Source organism: Scatophagus argus, chromosome 3 (assembly GCF_020382885.2).
Source record: "Scatophagus argus isolate fScaArg1 chromosome 3, fScaArg1.pri, whole genome shotgun sequence".
Classification (NCBI taxonomy): Eukaryota; Metazoa; Chordata; class Actinopteri; family Scatophagidae; genus Scatophagus; species Scatophagus argus.
Window position 1 is genome coordinate 18,739,613 of NC_058495.1, and position 14,103 is coordinate 18,753,715.

General features: G+C 42.1%; 1 protein-coding gene across 1 annotated transcript; it reads right to left on the reverse strand.

Moving 5' to 3' along the window:
• Positions 1 to 175: 175 nt before the first annotated feature.
• Positions 176 to 14,065, reverse strand: kiaa1328 (KIAA1328 ortholog). The gene is made up of 12 exons (XM_046384402.1): positions 13,930 to 14,065; positions 13,335 to 13,370; positions 12,981 to 13,231; positions 12,715 to 12,815; positions 12,417 to 12,532; positions 7,498 to 7,622; positions 6,153 to 6,538; positions 5,787 to 6,005; positions 5,539 to 5,625; positions 5,287 to 5,384; positions 4,701 to 4,809; positions 176 to 600 (listed from the first exon to the last, which is right to left on the reverse strand). Exons 1-12 carry the CDS (start codon positions 14,063 to 14,065, stop codon positions 372 to 374), a joined length of 1,893 nt encoding a protein of 630 aa, XP_046240358.1. The 3' UTR covers positions 176 to 371.
• Positions 14,066 to 14,103: the final 38 nt, after the last annotated feature.

A 14,103-nucleotide genomic window follows, 5' to 3' on the forward strand; every position in this document is an offset into this window, starting at 1 on the left:
CATTTTAGTCATAATAATTAAAGTAACAGATTTAAGTAACAGTAGACAGAACTGTATATTATGAAGTCCAGTTTGCATTAATGCCGCCAACATCGTCATCAACGTGGCTCACTGGCTGACAGCTCACCTCCAGTGGCACCATAATATATTAATTATAAACTAGAAGCATAACCGATTCTGAATAAATATTTGTTTATTTGCATTAAATCCACAGTTTAACATGAGTACAATCTACAACATCATAATCATTCTGGGTTAGAATGTCATTTGAAAATTAAATATAAGACATTAAAAAAGTCAAGAGCAAACAGGTGAACACGTTTATATGATTGTATTGCGTTTGTTTGCATTTGCTCCTCATTGTATCTTTGTCAGCAAATGAAGAAAATATCCTCCAATATTTGGCTTTCTTCCAGGTCTTGATGGCTATGCTGAGGAAAAGGCCTAGCAGGGGTACGCAGGGTTCTGTCTACTAGTTTGGGGGCAGTGAAGGCTGGCCTGCGTTGTGGGGTTTTGGCTCTTCTGGTGGACGGCTTGCTTAGCTCAGGTGCAGAGACGGGAGTAAAGATATCCAATAACTCAACCATAGAAAAATCCAACCTGAAAAAAATAAGTAAAACTTTGGGAAGTCTTTGTTGTTTTGATAAATTGAGTCCCCCCCACACGTGACCCCAACTCATTTCAATCCATTGGAAATACAGAAGCAAGTTGAGTGTTCTAAATGAGTATCCTCACACTGTTTCACTGTAACAGAGCGACCAAGAGTACACGTGCAAAAGGATAAAGTCTATTACGAGCCCATGCTTGGACTAAAAAATATGTCATTCACCTTTCACTTGTTAACACAGACCATAGTAAAGCAAATCTCTCTTCGACGTGTTAACAAAATCTTTCTTCCCCAAGTGTCTACTGAACCCTAACAAGCGGCGTTAACAAGTCAAAACTACTGGGGCGTCCTGGCAGAAAAACAAAGTTTCTTGCAGGTGAAGGAAGAAAAAGAGGGGGAGAGAACCCGGTGCTTTCTCCCCTGGAATAGAAATGAGGGAATGTGCAGTGAAATAAATAAACCAAAACGGGGGAGATTAAGCTAATAGAGATTCAATCCCTCAGTCTGGCTGGCTTGATAAATTATTCAGTGTATACACAGTCGAACGACGGCCATTCCAGATACAAAACATGAATTCTTTAAAGCACGCTCCACTGATGTTGCTAACATAATTCTCTGCTCGTTTAAAGCCGCATCGATTTGCGTTGCGCCGCTCTGCACACAGGTCTCTCTCCCAGGTAAGGGCGATTTTGCCGTGTACTTGTTGATATGCATGTGGGTGGTCAGTAGACAGACACACCGGTGGAACTTCCAATCAGGACGCATTTGTGTTTCTCCACACGTAACCGCAGACCTTGATCTGTCATGTTTTCACACCAACTTGACGCAGCGAGTATCAGAAGCTGAAAAGCTTTTAAAAAGGCTATATTATGCTTTAGCAACATGAACTAATGCATGCGCGTTCGAAAGCGAGGGAGAGAAAGTGAATGAGGGTTAAGTCGGCTGAGGGATGATAGCTGATGAAAAAAAGAGAATGAAGCTCAAGTAAGTAAATCTGTCTTCCTCATTTGGTCTCCTGCCTGTCAACAGCAAAGGAGAAAGAGGGAGAGAGAGCAGGAGCGACAGTGAATATGTGTGTGTGTGTGTGTGTGTGTTCGTAAGAGAGAGACTGGAAGCCAGTGCAGCTTTGTGGATCGAGAGGAAGGCTGAAAGGGAATGAGGGGGAGGGACTTTGGCTGGGTTCCTTCTCTCGAAATGTGAGAATTTGCATTTTTATTTGTTGATTTATTTAACGGACAGGGCTCTCAAACAGCCATCCATCAACAAACGACATGTTGGTAATGAATAATGCATCACTTACCGGCGGTCACAATCTATAACAAGAGCATTGCGGGGGGATAGGGGTACAGTTTGGGCAGGAATTGGGGGAGTGAGGTGAGGGAGGGGGGGGTTGGCACAGAGATTGCACAAGGGCTAGAGGGGTATACAGTGCAACAAAGAACTTCATTTCTTGGCTCCAGTTTGTGTGAGGCACAGTAGTGATCTGCTCCTCAATAATAGTTGATTCTGACAGTATTTTATTGATGCTACATAATTCACTGTGTCTATAGGCCTGTATGCAAAAATCAAAAAGGTCCGCTAATAACTACTCTGAAAAAAATGTGCTAAACTTCAAGTCCTTTGAACACATTACAGAACTGGAACCTTTCTTTGTGTCCTAAAAATATTTGGGCTTAATTCTCCCAGTGCACCAATACTAAATACAATAAAATTTCAAAAAAACATACATACATTATGCTACCCACCATCTTCTTCCCACTCATAACTTTCACTGCTTATTTGGCTCCTCTCTTTCATTAAAGATAGCCGTCTCGCCCTGGCGCCCCTTTTCATTTGCAGTCCAAACAGTAAGATAAAAAACCTATAATGGCCACTGCGTATATTCCGCATGTCAATTTCCCAACCAATCAATAGCAAGCGGGCGACGGCAGGAAGGATGGAGAGGAGATGGGTGGGGTGCGCTGGAACCGTCTCATCACTAACTAGCACAGGATTCATGAAAGGATTAAGAAGGTCACTTAATGTTAACCCCGGTTTCGTTTTGCAATTTGCACATCACGACTGAATTGGTTAAGATTAGCTGGTCACGAGGGGCATATTGTTGCCAAGCAAAAGTGGAGGGGTTGTGGTAATGTGCCAAATCTTACAGTAGGATGGACTTTTCTATGGCAATTTGCATTCTGTATTACAAACTGAGAACAGTTTATTTTCCCCACATCCAAAACAAAAAGTAGCGCCTTTTACTAAATAACTTAAAATATCGAGAGTCTATGTAGCTATCGTCATGTTAATGCGCTTCAGTACCATATTTATGGCAATAACATGAGGAACTAATGACTGTTACCCAAGTCAACGCACTCTAATGAGGTCTTTGGTTACCCCTTCTCACACCGACTTAAAACGAAAACTATGACAACAGTGTCGTCTTTTTCTCATTTCATTGCAATTTGACTGTCTTTTCTGACCATTTCCATGCACAGATTGTTTTTTGGTAATAGCAAAGAAAAAGACAAATGTCTAAACCAAGTCAGTGCAGTACCAAAGGATTACAACTATGTGAAGAGATGCACATGAAAAAAAGACATCTGAGGGGCAGACTTCCTCATTAGTGGTAGTAAAAAAAAAGGAAAACTATGTGTAGTAAAGAGTCTGACTATTTTAATAGGCTTTGGAGGTGTAAATGGATGGTAATAAGATCTGATACCCTGGGTCCCCTGTTGGAATTAATGGGCTTCTGCTGGAGCTCACAGTTCAACCTGGACCGGCACTGCTTTGTTTAAGAGTTACTTATTGGAAGTTGTAAACTTTGAGCTGTTTTGCGGACGTATCCTTGAGAACGTGGGCGCTATTACCATTACTGCCTCACTTTTACAAAAAGGAAATCTGACGTCGAAAGAAAAAAAATGGATCAATTTTAGGAATCATTTACAAAAAATAAAGGTCTGCAGCAACACGGCAACAAATTGCAGACATATGAGGGGCTGAGAAGCACCTCATATTTCTGCACACATAGACACATCGGGTAAGAAGATGCAGTCAGGTTAATTACCATTCCATTTAAGGGTACAAGAATAAAGGTAATGGATGTCCTTTCCTTTTTGGGAAAGTCTGACGTTTGCTCTCAGTGATTCATTTCTGTCCTCAAAACAGCCTCTCCCTTCTTATGTCTTTCTCATCATTTCCATTTCTATCCAACTCAACCTGTTCTAACTTTCATCGCTTCTTATTTCTCACTTTAACTGATCCTCTCGCCCCTCACTCACCCTCAAACACACTTTTAACACCTCTCCCTCACTCTTGCTTCCTCTGTCTCATTACTGTGGCAAAAAGAGGAGGGAGGGCAGTGTGTGCATCCAGAAGTCTGTTCAATTACACCTGCTGCAGGGTCCCTGCTATGCCGACTAATGGAACGCAGCATGTCTCCTGACAGCCTGGCCACTGCGCTAGCTAGCCCAGTAAAAAGCTTCATTTAGCTTCTCACAGCTCGAAAAGTTAGCTGGACTAAGAAAAGACATCATTTAGCCTCTAACAGTGCAGCAACTGAGAGCCCAGGAAAACTCCCAAATTTATACTTGCACTATATAGATATGTTTCAATAATGTTAAAATATCAATTGCTGTAAGAGGTCAAAGAGAGCGAATAAAATACTACAGACTGACATCCTGCAAATAATTTTTCCAATGGTTCCCACAAGACAGGACAAACCTGCCCACAGAAAATCTCACTCAGGCTTTACTGTAGCAGAGAAGCCTAGTTAACCCTGGGGGAAGCTCTATTTAGAATTTCAAACTAGCACAGATAAAAGATTTGTGCCTTTCTGATGCTGCATCCTTCAAGTGCTTAACTGTGCTTTTTTTTCCACTGTTTCTCAATGAGCAATCTTCCCTTTTGGCTGGCGCTTTTCCTCTGTCAAATTTATTGTTCCTCTGAGAACCAATTCCACAATGTTTGCTAATACTTCCACATTTCCTGTAGTCCTACTGTTTATCAAACATAATAAATAGCATCATAATGCTTTGTTTACCTAAAAGCTATGAGAATAAATGGTAAATCCTTATCAAACGCCTCACTGATGTCCAGTGCAATGTGTTACCTGGCCTCAGGAGTCTTCTGGATCACAGACACTGAGGTGGGCTTACTCAAGCTTGCATCAGATACAGCAGGAGATGTGGCCATATCCCTTCTGGACCGCTCGAAGGCCTCTGTTGAGAAATGGAAGATGTTAGTGTTACATTAGAAAGAATAGCCTGAGAGCAACACAGGCAAAGTTTTACATTTAAGAAGAAGAAGAATCAGCTTTATTGACAGTATATATATTTTTACATACACACACTGAATTCGTCTTCTGCATTTGATCCCATCCGTAGTTGAACACACACATGCAACACCCGACAAATTACATGCAGTGAAACACACACAGGAGCAGTGGGCAGCATCAAGCGCCCGGGGAGCATATTGGGGGGTTTAAGTGCCTTGCTCAAGGGCACATCAGCCGGCTAATGGAGGGGTGGGGACATTTTTCGCATTAATCACTCCACCACACCCAAATTTTTCCTGCCCGTCCGGTGGGGGAATCGAACCGATGACCGTATCTTGCGTATGACACGTTTTGAGCTGGGATGTTCCTGTGTGTACAACAGTGAACACATTTTTCTGATTGAGTGAAAACGCAAGCTTACCATTGCCATTGTTCACAGGAGGTACAGCAGGTACAGTTTGTGAGTGTTTTTCAGGTAAGCTTTGTCCTGCAGGATGTCCCTCAGCATTTTCACACATACTGTAGACCAGAGACACAATATGCCAGGTTGGCTTTCATGTGTGTATTTGATGTATAAAACGTGAGGATGAAACAGAAGAGAAGACAGAGAGAGAGAGAGAGAGAGAGAGAATCGGTTTCAGCGATTTTCCTGTCTAGCAGTGTAGTGGTTTACCTGGGAGGTAACTCTTGGTTGGATGGACCCTCCACTTGTGGATTTGCATTTCTACTGCTGATATCAGATTGAGCAGCTTCTTGCAGCCTAACAAGAATATATGAGAGGAAAAAGAGGATAAAAGTGAAAAAAAAACTTAACTACCTACCTAGCAACTAACTACTAGAAGGAATCATCAACTTATGCCCACAGATATTAGCTAGTAAGGTCACCAGATACTGTTCATTTTCTTTCTTTCTGTATTCTACCTGCTGTAATCGAGACGCGACTGGCGTAGCTGCTGATTCTGTCTGCTGAGCCTCTCCTCCTGCTCAGCCAGCCGTGCCTGCAGCTTCTCTCTCTCCACCTCCAACTGCATCTTCTGCAGCAGCAGCTGGTGCCTCTTCTCTTCCCAGTCCTCGTGACCCAGAAGAGGTCTGGTCAGGGCTTCCTTAGCCTCTGAGCTATTGGCATCCCCACAGTGGCGCCTGTGAGTAAATACACATTTAATTTACCTAATATCTTAACATTACTCTTGTTTGCGCTTGATAAAATGGACAACTAAATTAAATCTACAGTAAAGTGTTGTAATCATGTGGGATAATAGGTTATGACTGTATAGAGTACTACTGTACTTTTCACACTCATGTTGGTTAAAGGTGCTGTGGTGGCCATGCTCTAGACGAGAGCCATCATCAATTCTCCAGTGCTGCGTTCCACAGACACTGTCATGACCGTGGCCTCGGGAGTGTTCACATATGCGGTCAGGTTCTGAGCGTGGTTCCTTGCACTCTCTTTTCTGACTCCTAATCAGCCCATCGGTTGGACTGAACTCACTAACACAGGAAAGACAGGCACGGTTTTCAAAGGCTTGAATTGCTGCTCTTCCTTCACCGCCATTCCTGGGAACTTGAGGCTGCCGTGTTCGAGTAGCAGCAAAGCTGAGGTATGAACCATCAAAGAGAGAGCCATTCGATTTGCTTGTAGATGTTCTGCTGGGGACTTCCTCACTGTTGAGCACCTGGACATTGAACAAAGAGGGCAGTGAATGCATTGGCCAATTAAGAAAGTCTCTGAAAAACTGATGGGGCTTTACAGCCAAATCTATTAGACTGGTCCATAAAGCCCCGATGCAGAGTTGGGCCACAAAATGAAATTTACCAGTACTGGAGTCATTGACCAGCTTAATTTACTCATATTACAATGTGCAGGTAAAGGTTTTCCCATGTGCTCGCAAAAACGGCTTCACAAGAGCTCACATATCATTTGCACTCATGGTTACCATGACCTGAAGTATCTTTTTAGTATTCAAGTATACCTGAACTACAATCAACTACAGTGACTGTGTATAAGGCTCTGAAGTTTGCCAAAATGCAAATGACAACAGTACTGTGCCTTAACATATCCTGCCCGCAGCTCATGATGTTAGAGCAGGACTGGGTTTATAGTGCAACGCAAATCATCCTTCGTAACTATAAGCTGGACAGTGACCACAAGATTTGGAGGACAGTTGCCAACTGAGCATAACTGGTAGGTAAGCCAAGGTCAGGAACATTATGAGATAAACATAAGGAGGAAAGCCCATCTTATAGTTGACTACGGAAGAGAAAGTGACTAATTTGCTGAGGGTCAGAGAGCAGGCAAACACACATTATTCAGAGTCAGTGCAGGACAATGAGGTTGGTCAAGTCATCTATTCATACAGAGGCTGAAGCCAGGGAGGCGTCTTCCCTTCTCAAGCGTCACCTTGAGAGTGTTTTCACTATGTTGTAGTCATATCGAACCAGTGACAGAAGCTGACTTATATAGTAATGTGTTATGAATTATTATGGCACTTGGCCTTGAGACAATGTGCTGTTGCATGTTTCCACTGGAGGTTTCTGTGCCTAACAGATAGTAAACAGGAGTGTTTTTGGAATGAGGCTTGCTACACTGCATGATGCATTCAGTAGAACCTACCCACCCTATCCCACACCTTACCTTGCTGTGGGCTTGTTCCTGGCTGAGCTGGACAATGGACTGGTTAAGTTTCGCTTGCTGCTGAGAAAGGTATTGTTGGTAGAGTCCAAGCAGCTCCTGGCACTCTCTGTACTGCTGCTGCAGGCCTGGAGCACTAAGGGTTAAGTAACTAACAAAATTAAACAAAACGTAAGCTGAACACAACAGAACTGATCCTTGAGCCTGAAACCTTGAGCCTTGAACATAAAATGGATTCAGCTGTGAAGAAGTAGACTGTGGCTCTCATAAAAACTGTGCGACCAAAAGAGGGGGCTTAAACGTTTTGAAAAAAAATTTAAAAGGAAATAGTTTTACAAAGAAAAAATGAAAACAGAAAACTAAGCTGTAACTACAAGACTTGTAAAAGTGAAATCACTGGGTGGCTCTGCTGAGAAGGTAACTTAGTTCACAGCAGTTATTTTGGTAAAGAAAAAGTTCTTTTTTGCAGCTTAAATGGAAAAAAGATAGATACTGGATTTAGACTGACAATCTGAATTAAACCCTTGTTTCTGCAATCAATTACACATTGGACCAGAAAAGTAGAGAGAACAGCTAAGTTGAAAACAGAGGGGGAGAGGAGGCCAGCAAAATCAAAGTTGTTGTTGTGGCACGGAGCTTTCACCATCTGGGTCGGGCCAAACTGTGTTGAGCTGAGTCGGGCTGTGCCGTGCCAGGCTATCTGCCAGACAGAGAGCTGGCAGACACAAGAAAACTAATCTGGAGCGGAACTACTGCTGCGCCTCAGGAGCCAACTAATGACAGTGGCAGCACCACACCACACCAGCACATACAAAGATAATGAGCATGAGAATGGAGAGACTACACACAGACTCACTCACACACATTCAATAATCAACCTCGGCCCGACTCTTTCTAGTACACACACACAGACAAACACAGCGAGACACAAATTGCCCACCTGCACTGTAAACAGCCCACACACAAACTCTACAATAAAGCAAGTGGTACACACACTCCCACCCAAGCTGACCTTAAAATGTGTTCCTCCAAGCCATATCTTTTTATGATGGTGGCCCTGCTCCTCCAGCTGATGAGTTTCTCAGCATCCGTTTGAAAAAATAAGGCCCATTTAAAGAGAAAATCAAAGTTCACAGTAGAGTCTTATTGAAGGAATGGTTGGCAGAGCACTCCATAAGAAAACACTTTGGTTGTTAGAGGACTTCAATCAGGCTGAGGAAATGAAACAGAGGGAAAAAGAAGCGAGTGGGGACGACTTTGAATTGAGGACCAGACACTAGACAAATGCAATGCAGCAGCTTCCATAAGCATTGGGGAAAACGTGTGGAAACCTTCCATCTAACTGAGGCTCCTCTACTGCTGCGCTGATAATGTCCATAGAAGTAGTTCTTTATGGAAAGCTTAAGGACATCACAAGGGCATCACATCATGTAAACCTGTGTTGGTAGGTCTATTTATGCGGTATGAATAAGCCTCCTGAAAGGAAGATAGTGAATATGTTTATACAACAACACCTCAGTCCAAGAGTTGTGTGTTGAGTCAAAAAATGCATGCCGCTCATATTTCACCAGAATCACATAAATAATGATTTCTCACACCTAAACAAATGTTTCCTTACAGACACGAATATACAAACCAGGTATGGTAGGGACCAACAAACGAAAATACATACATTAAGTTTTTCAGTGCTGTAGCACAGGACACAGGGTGGCAGCATCTTAGTGTCCTAATGCCATAAATGAAGGTAACGCGAATTAATGTGTTGACGGGCTGACAGTCACTGGACAGCCAGCGCCAGGTAATCTGAACCGAGTGGAGCAACACTGATAAGATTCCAACTCTCTGCCCGTTGCCACACTAAACATGTTTCATTCATAGCCTTGGATGCCAGCCAATGGGGGCCAAGCACTCTACGAGCCCCTAGTTTACATCAGAGCTGCGAAGTGCCAACAATGACTTACTCCTCCCCGTTGGCCCAAAAATACTCAGAATCAAGGGCTTGGGCTGAAGAGGCTTCAGACAGGCCCTGTCAAAATGATTCACTTCCCTGTCAGGCTGGGGCTCAAATGAAATAATGAAATCCACTTCAAGGTGGAACAAATTTGCACAGAAGGGGGGAATATTTTAAAGCCTGCTTTAGTGCACTGTGCCAAACAGATTGAGCCTGAGCAGGAATGTGAGAGAAACGGGGGTGGAGACTGATGTGTATGAATGCGAGTGTCGGGAAGCAATGACGGGGAATTAATAGAAGAAGACGGTTTACATTACTGCTTCAGTACTGAATCCTGAGAAGAGACATGAGTCAAAAATAAGCCAATAAATAAATCCATGTGTCGACTAACAATAATTTTGATCGTTTCGTTAAAATTCAGAGAGCAAACATATAGAAAACCACTGTGATCACAATTATTCTCAGTCATCATGACTGCTGTGATCACAACTAAAATGTAATTTTGTGGGCACAAACCAAATTGAGTCTTCATCATTAGGAGTTATCTTACATTTATGGAACACATCACCTGCCACACACAAGCCCACAATTTATAGAGCCAATAATCCACACAATAGAGGTGTGTCAACAGCAACTCAATTCAATTTTGTTTTTTCTAGATTCAATTCAAGACTTGACGCGTATTATACACTATTAACTTCACGTTAAGCCTACAATTGCTTCAATTTGGTCTTATTCTATTCAATTAAGCAGCAAATTATTACACTAAGACATCAGTTCAAAGAATGACAGTTATTTACAAGGCTAAACTTGTCTCAGACAACAAATACGCAGTGTGCTTATATGCTTTTAAGTATTTCTTTGTGCATACTTTCCAACCATTTAGAAATGCAGACCAGAGGGCTGACAAAAGTGCTCTCAATTTAACCAGTCAAAACTACAGCATTTGCCATATTTCTTAGATGAGTCAACAATAGTCAGGAGGTAGCTTTGATATACAGAGCTTCAATAAAGAAAGAATTGAGCTGAATTTGTCTTTTAACACCTCTAATCAATAGAGTGCAATAGAGTAAACATTACACACAGCATATGGCTTCGACCACATCACTCATTCCTAGAATAATAATGAGATACACAACATCCAGACCAGATCATGACAGTGCCCACAGAGCTGACAAGGAATATTATGGGCTTAACATGCCAAAAAACAAAGAGCTAATACCAGATTTCCACATTGTAAAAATATAAAAATGGATTGAACTCTGGCAATCCTCTATCGCAACATGTAGCATTTTTCAATGACATATCTAACAGGGCTGTTATTCTCATCTCTCCATGGCCTCAGGATTCCCTCCAATTGTTTCAACTCAATAAATGGCATTAGCTGCAGCACCTGCTGTGCCTTGTTCTCGATACAGTGCACCATGTTAGTAACGCCACCTTGACTTCTGCCCATGCCAGCATGCCTTGAAGTACAAAAGGCATCCTTCCTATCTGAAACACAAATTCAGTCCTGTCTGCCAGTCAGTTCCAAATGTCAGCTGAACACCCCAAATATCAAGGGTACTTTTTCCCTCTCATCCAAGGTGGCTTGGGGCTAAGGTATAGCCTTACATTCTTTATACCCCCAACAGCCCTGAATCTTGGTTAGATAAGATAAGCTGAGGCGTAATGGAATTAGACTTGACAAGACACTCATTCAGTGTGTTTGCCTTTGGTGTCTCCTTAACCTTTCAGAGAAGTGCCAGAACCTTCTGCCTGAGAAGAGCCTTCATGACTCTTGCACGCACTTTAAAAGACTACGTTATCCCCCCTGAGGTGCTTGGATCCAAACACTTTTTCCTCTCAAATACCTTTTTAATGGAGTTTAGAAGTTTGGTGTAAATGCCAAGTCTCCGAGCCAAAGTGCCTTTAATTGAGTTGCGCTTTCCTAATTTTCCCCGCCGCCGTTGCCAATCGTGCAATTTACCAGCCGGGTCAATTACTCTTCATATTTCGCAGTGTTTTTTAACCTAAATTGACTGCTGGCCATGCTCTAGTTTGACCTGAGTGGAATTGTTATGAAGACAGTAGGTGGGCTGTGAGATGCAATAAACAGCATTCTATCGCTGTAACTCTAGCACCTCATGCTAGCCAATCTATAAACAGCTGGTGACCCTCCTGATCTCATTTTGTAAGGAGGAACCACGACATATTCTGTCGTTAATGTTCAAAATTCAACATTCAGGGAGGATAACAAAAGCACAAGATAGTGAAAGCATATACTGTAGTCTTCTCAGCAAATATCAAAATTCATCTTTGGATGATAAGATGATTTAGATGGTTTGGGCCACGGCTCCAACCATGAAATTGATTCTGTACACAACAGCGGATAAGCTACAAGCACTTGGAAAAGACAACTGCAGCAGGCATCAAATAATTTAAATGAATCTGCTCCATTTCCATTTTCTCTCTTTTGTATCAAAATGAAGGGTCTTGGCCAAACACTCTACATCGCCTTACATGACACAACACTGCCCCCTGCAGAGATTCTTATGGAATAGCACAGAGTAAAAGGAACCATGTAGCTTGCAGTAAATCACTTTTAACTTTTAAGTACGTCTTACAGGGAAATGCAACTATTTTACTGATTAGTCCCTCCTTTTGGGTTAAAGGTATCTACCAAAGTGATAAATCTATTAGAACCTGCAATTCTCAAGGGATCTGTGCTTTCCTCATAACAGTACGCCATATTTTGCTGAACCTGTTGCAAAACAGACACTACAGATTTCCACACAGCAATCACACTGCTCTACTAGGAAACAGTACCAATATTTGCAAAAGCACACAAAATAAAACAATTAATTAATATTAATTTAATGAATTAATAAAACAATACAACAAATCACCTCACTCATTACTACCAAAACTGAGTGAGTGAGAGTCGGACTGACTGCTGTGAGCAGTTTGTTCCGACATTTGTTAAGGATACTTTCTCTCTCCTGTGCTATGATCACGTTGTGCTGCTCCAGCTGCTGGATTTTGCGCTCGAAACTTTCCTGCTCATCTTTCAGGCGCTGCACTGACTCTTCTTTCTCCTCACTCACTCTGGAGAACAGGGAACAACAGTGTTAAAAGCTAGGCAGTCTCCATTAAACATTACAAGAGTAACAAGGGGTGAAAAGATAAAAGAGTACAAAATGAAGCATTTCAATCAGGATTGTTCCATTCATACATTCATATCAACGTTAACACTATCCTGGAGCTTATTGGGACATATTGTTGGCTACCTGGCTAGTTCTTCGATGAGGTTGGCAATTCGCCGCTTATCTTCAGGGCAGAGGTCCTTCAAACAGATCAGACTCTTAGTTCTGGTAGACTCGGAGATTATCTGTGCAAAGAATGGTTAGCAGCAAGTGTAAGAAGACATTAACAGGAAATAGTAATGAAATACTGTCCATATTCAGAGCACCCATATGCTTCATGTTCATCTGTATTCAAGCATTTCATCTTACATCCATAAAGAGTAGAAAGTCTGCATATATCAATGGCTTACCTGTGTCGAGGGGTGAAAAGCACCAGTGGATGGAGAGAGGAAGGGCTCTGTAGCTCTTTGATGAACTGACATTTCTTGGTTGGTATCAACCAGAGAGTGTTCACCGTTTAAATGGTCCTGTTTCTTGCCACCTTTCTTTAGTGTGGACTCAGTCTTGCAGCGAGAGGTTTGTCTAGGCCGCATCTTGGTACCTCTTTTACTGTACGCACTGCTGTTGCCTGGTCTCAGAGTCTTTGGCTCTGCCTCCACTCCTGAAACAGTTTGTGAGAAGACAGAAAAGCATGTCAGGTATACATGAGGTACATACAGTTCTCCACGTTCAGAAATCGTCAAAACAATGTGACTGACACTCACCAGGAACAAACACCAAAGGCTGCTCCTCGTCTGACACTGTGCGGACAAGGCAAAAAGAATGCAGTAAAGTTGATGTTCAGTGAAACACAACGAAAGTTTTCTAACGCGTGTGCTTCCTAATGCCAACTGTCGAATCGCCAATCCGTCAGTTTCCCATATTTGGGAAAAAAATAGTCAGCTAGTTTCCCTCTTACAGTCACATAAGTTAAGATAGATACAAAACAAACGCTTGCTATCTACTATAAATGTTTTTTTGTATTACGATGATCTCAACGGCATTGAAAATCCTAACAGGGTTTTATTGGTAATGACAGCAAGCATTAATATTTTGAACACAGATTGTCAATGTAGCTAAAAATAACAGTTAGGTTAAACGAACTAGCTAATCTGAACTAACAATAGCCACCATTATTGCTAACGCTAGCTACTAGTTAAATTAAAGCTAGCGGTCTCACTTCCTCACAAGTGACAACTTTGTAGCACTGACACATAAGTAACATCTGTCAGACTCTGGAAAATTTTTAGAAATTTCTATAAGATATTTGCGAATGAGTAATGCACAATGAAGCTACTGTAGTTACAGAAGTAATCATACCGCCATTCATCCAAAATATCCCAGAATTTCCACTTTTTGTTGACGCTGCCGCCATGTTGAAACAACCGCCACCACTCCCAGAGAGCCAAGCGTTGCTAAGGAATTGTAGTTCCGCCTTTCTCTTACAACCGAGCATCCAATTGGCTACGTTTTTAAAGATGGCTTTCTATTGGC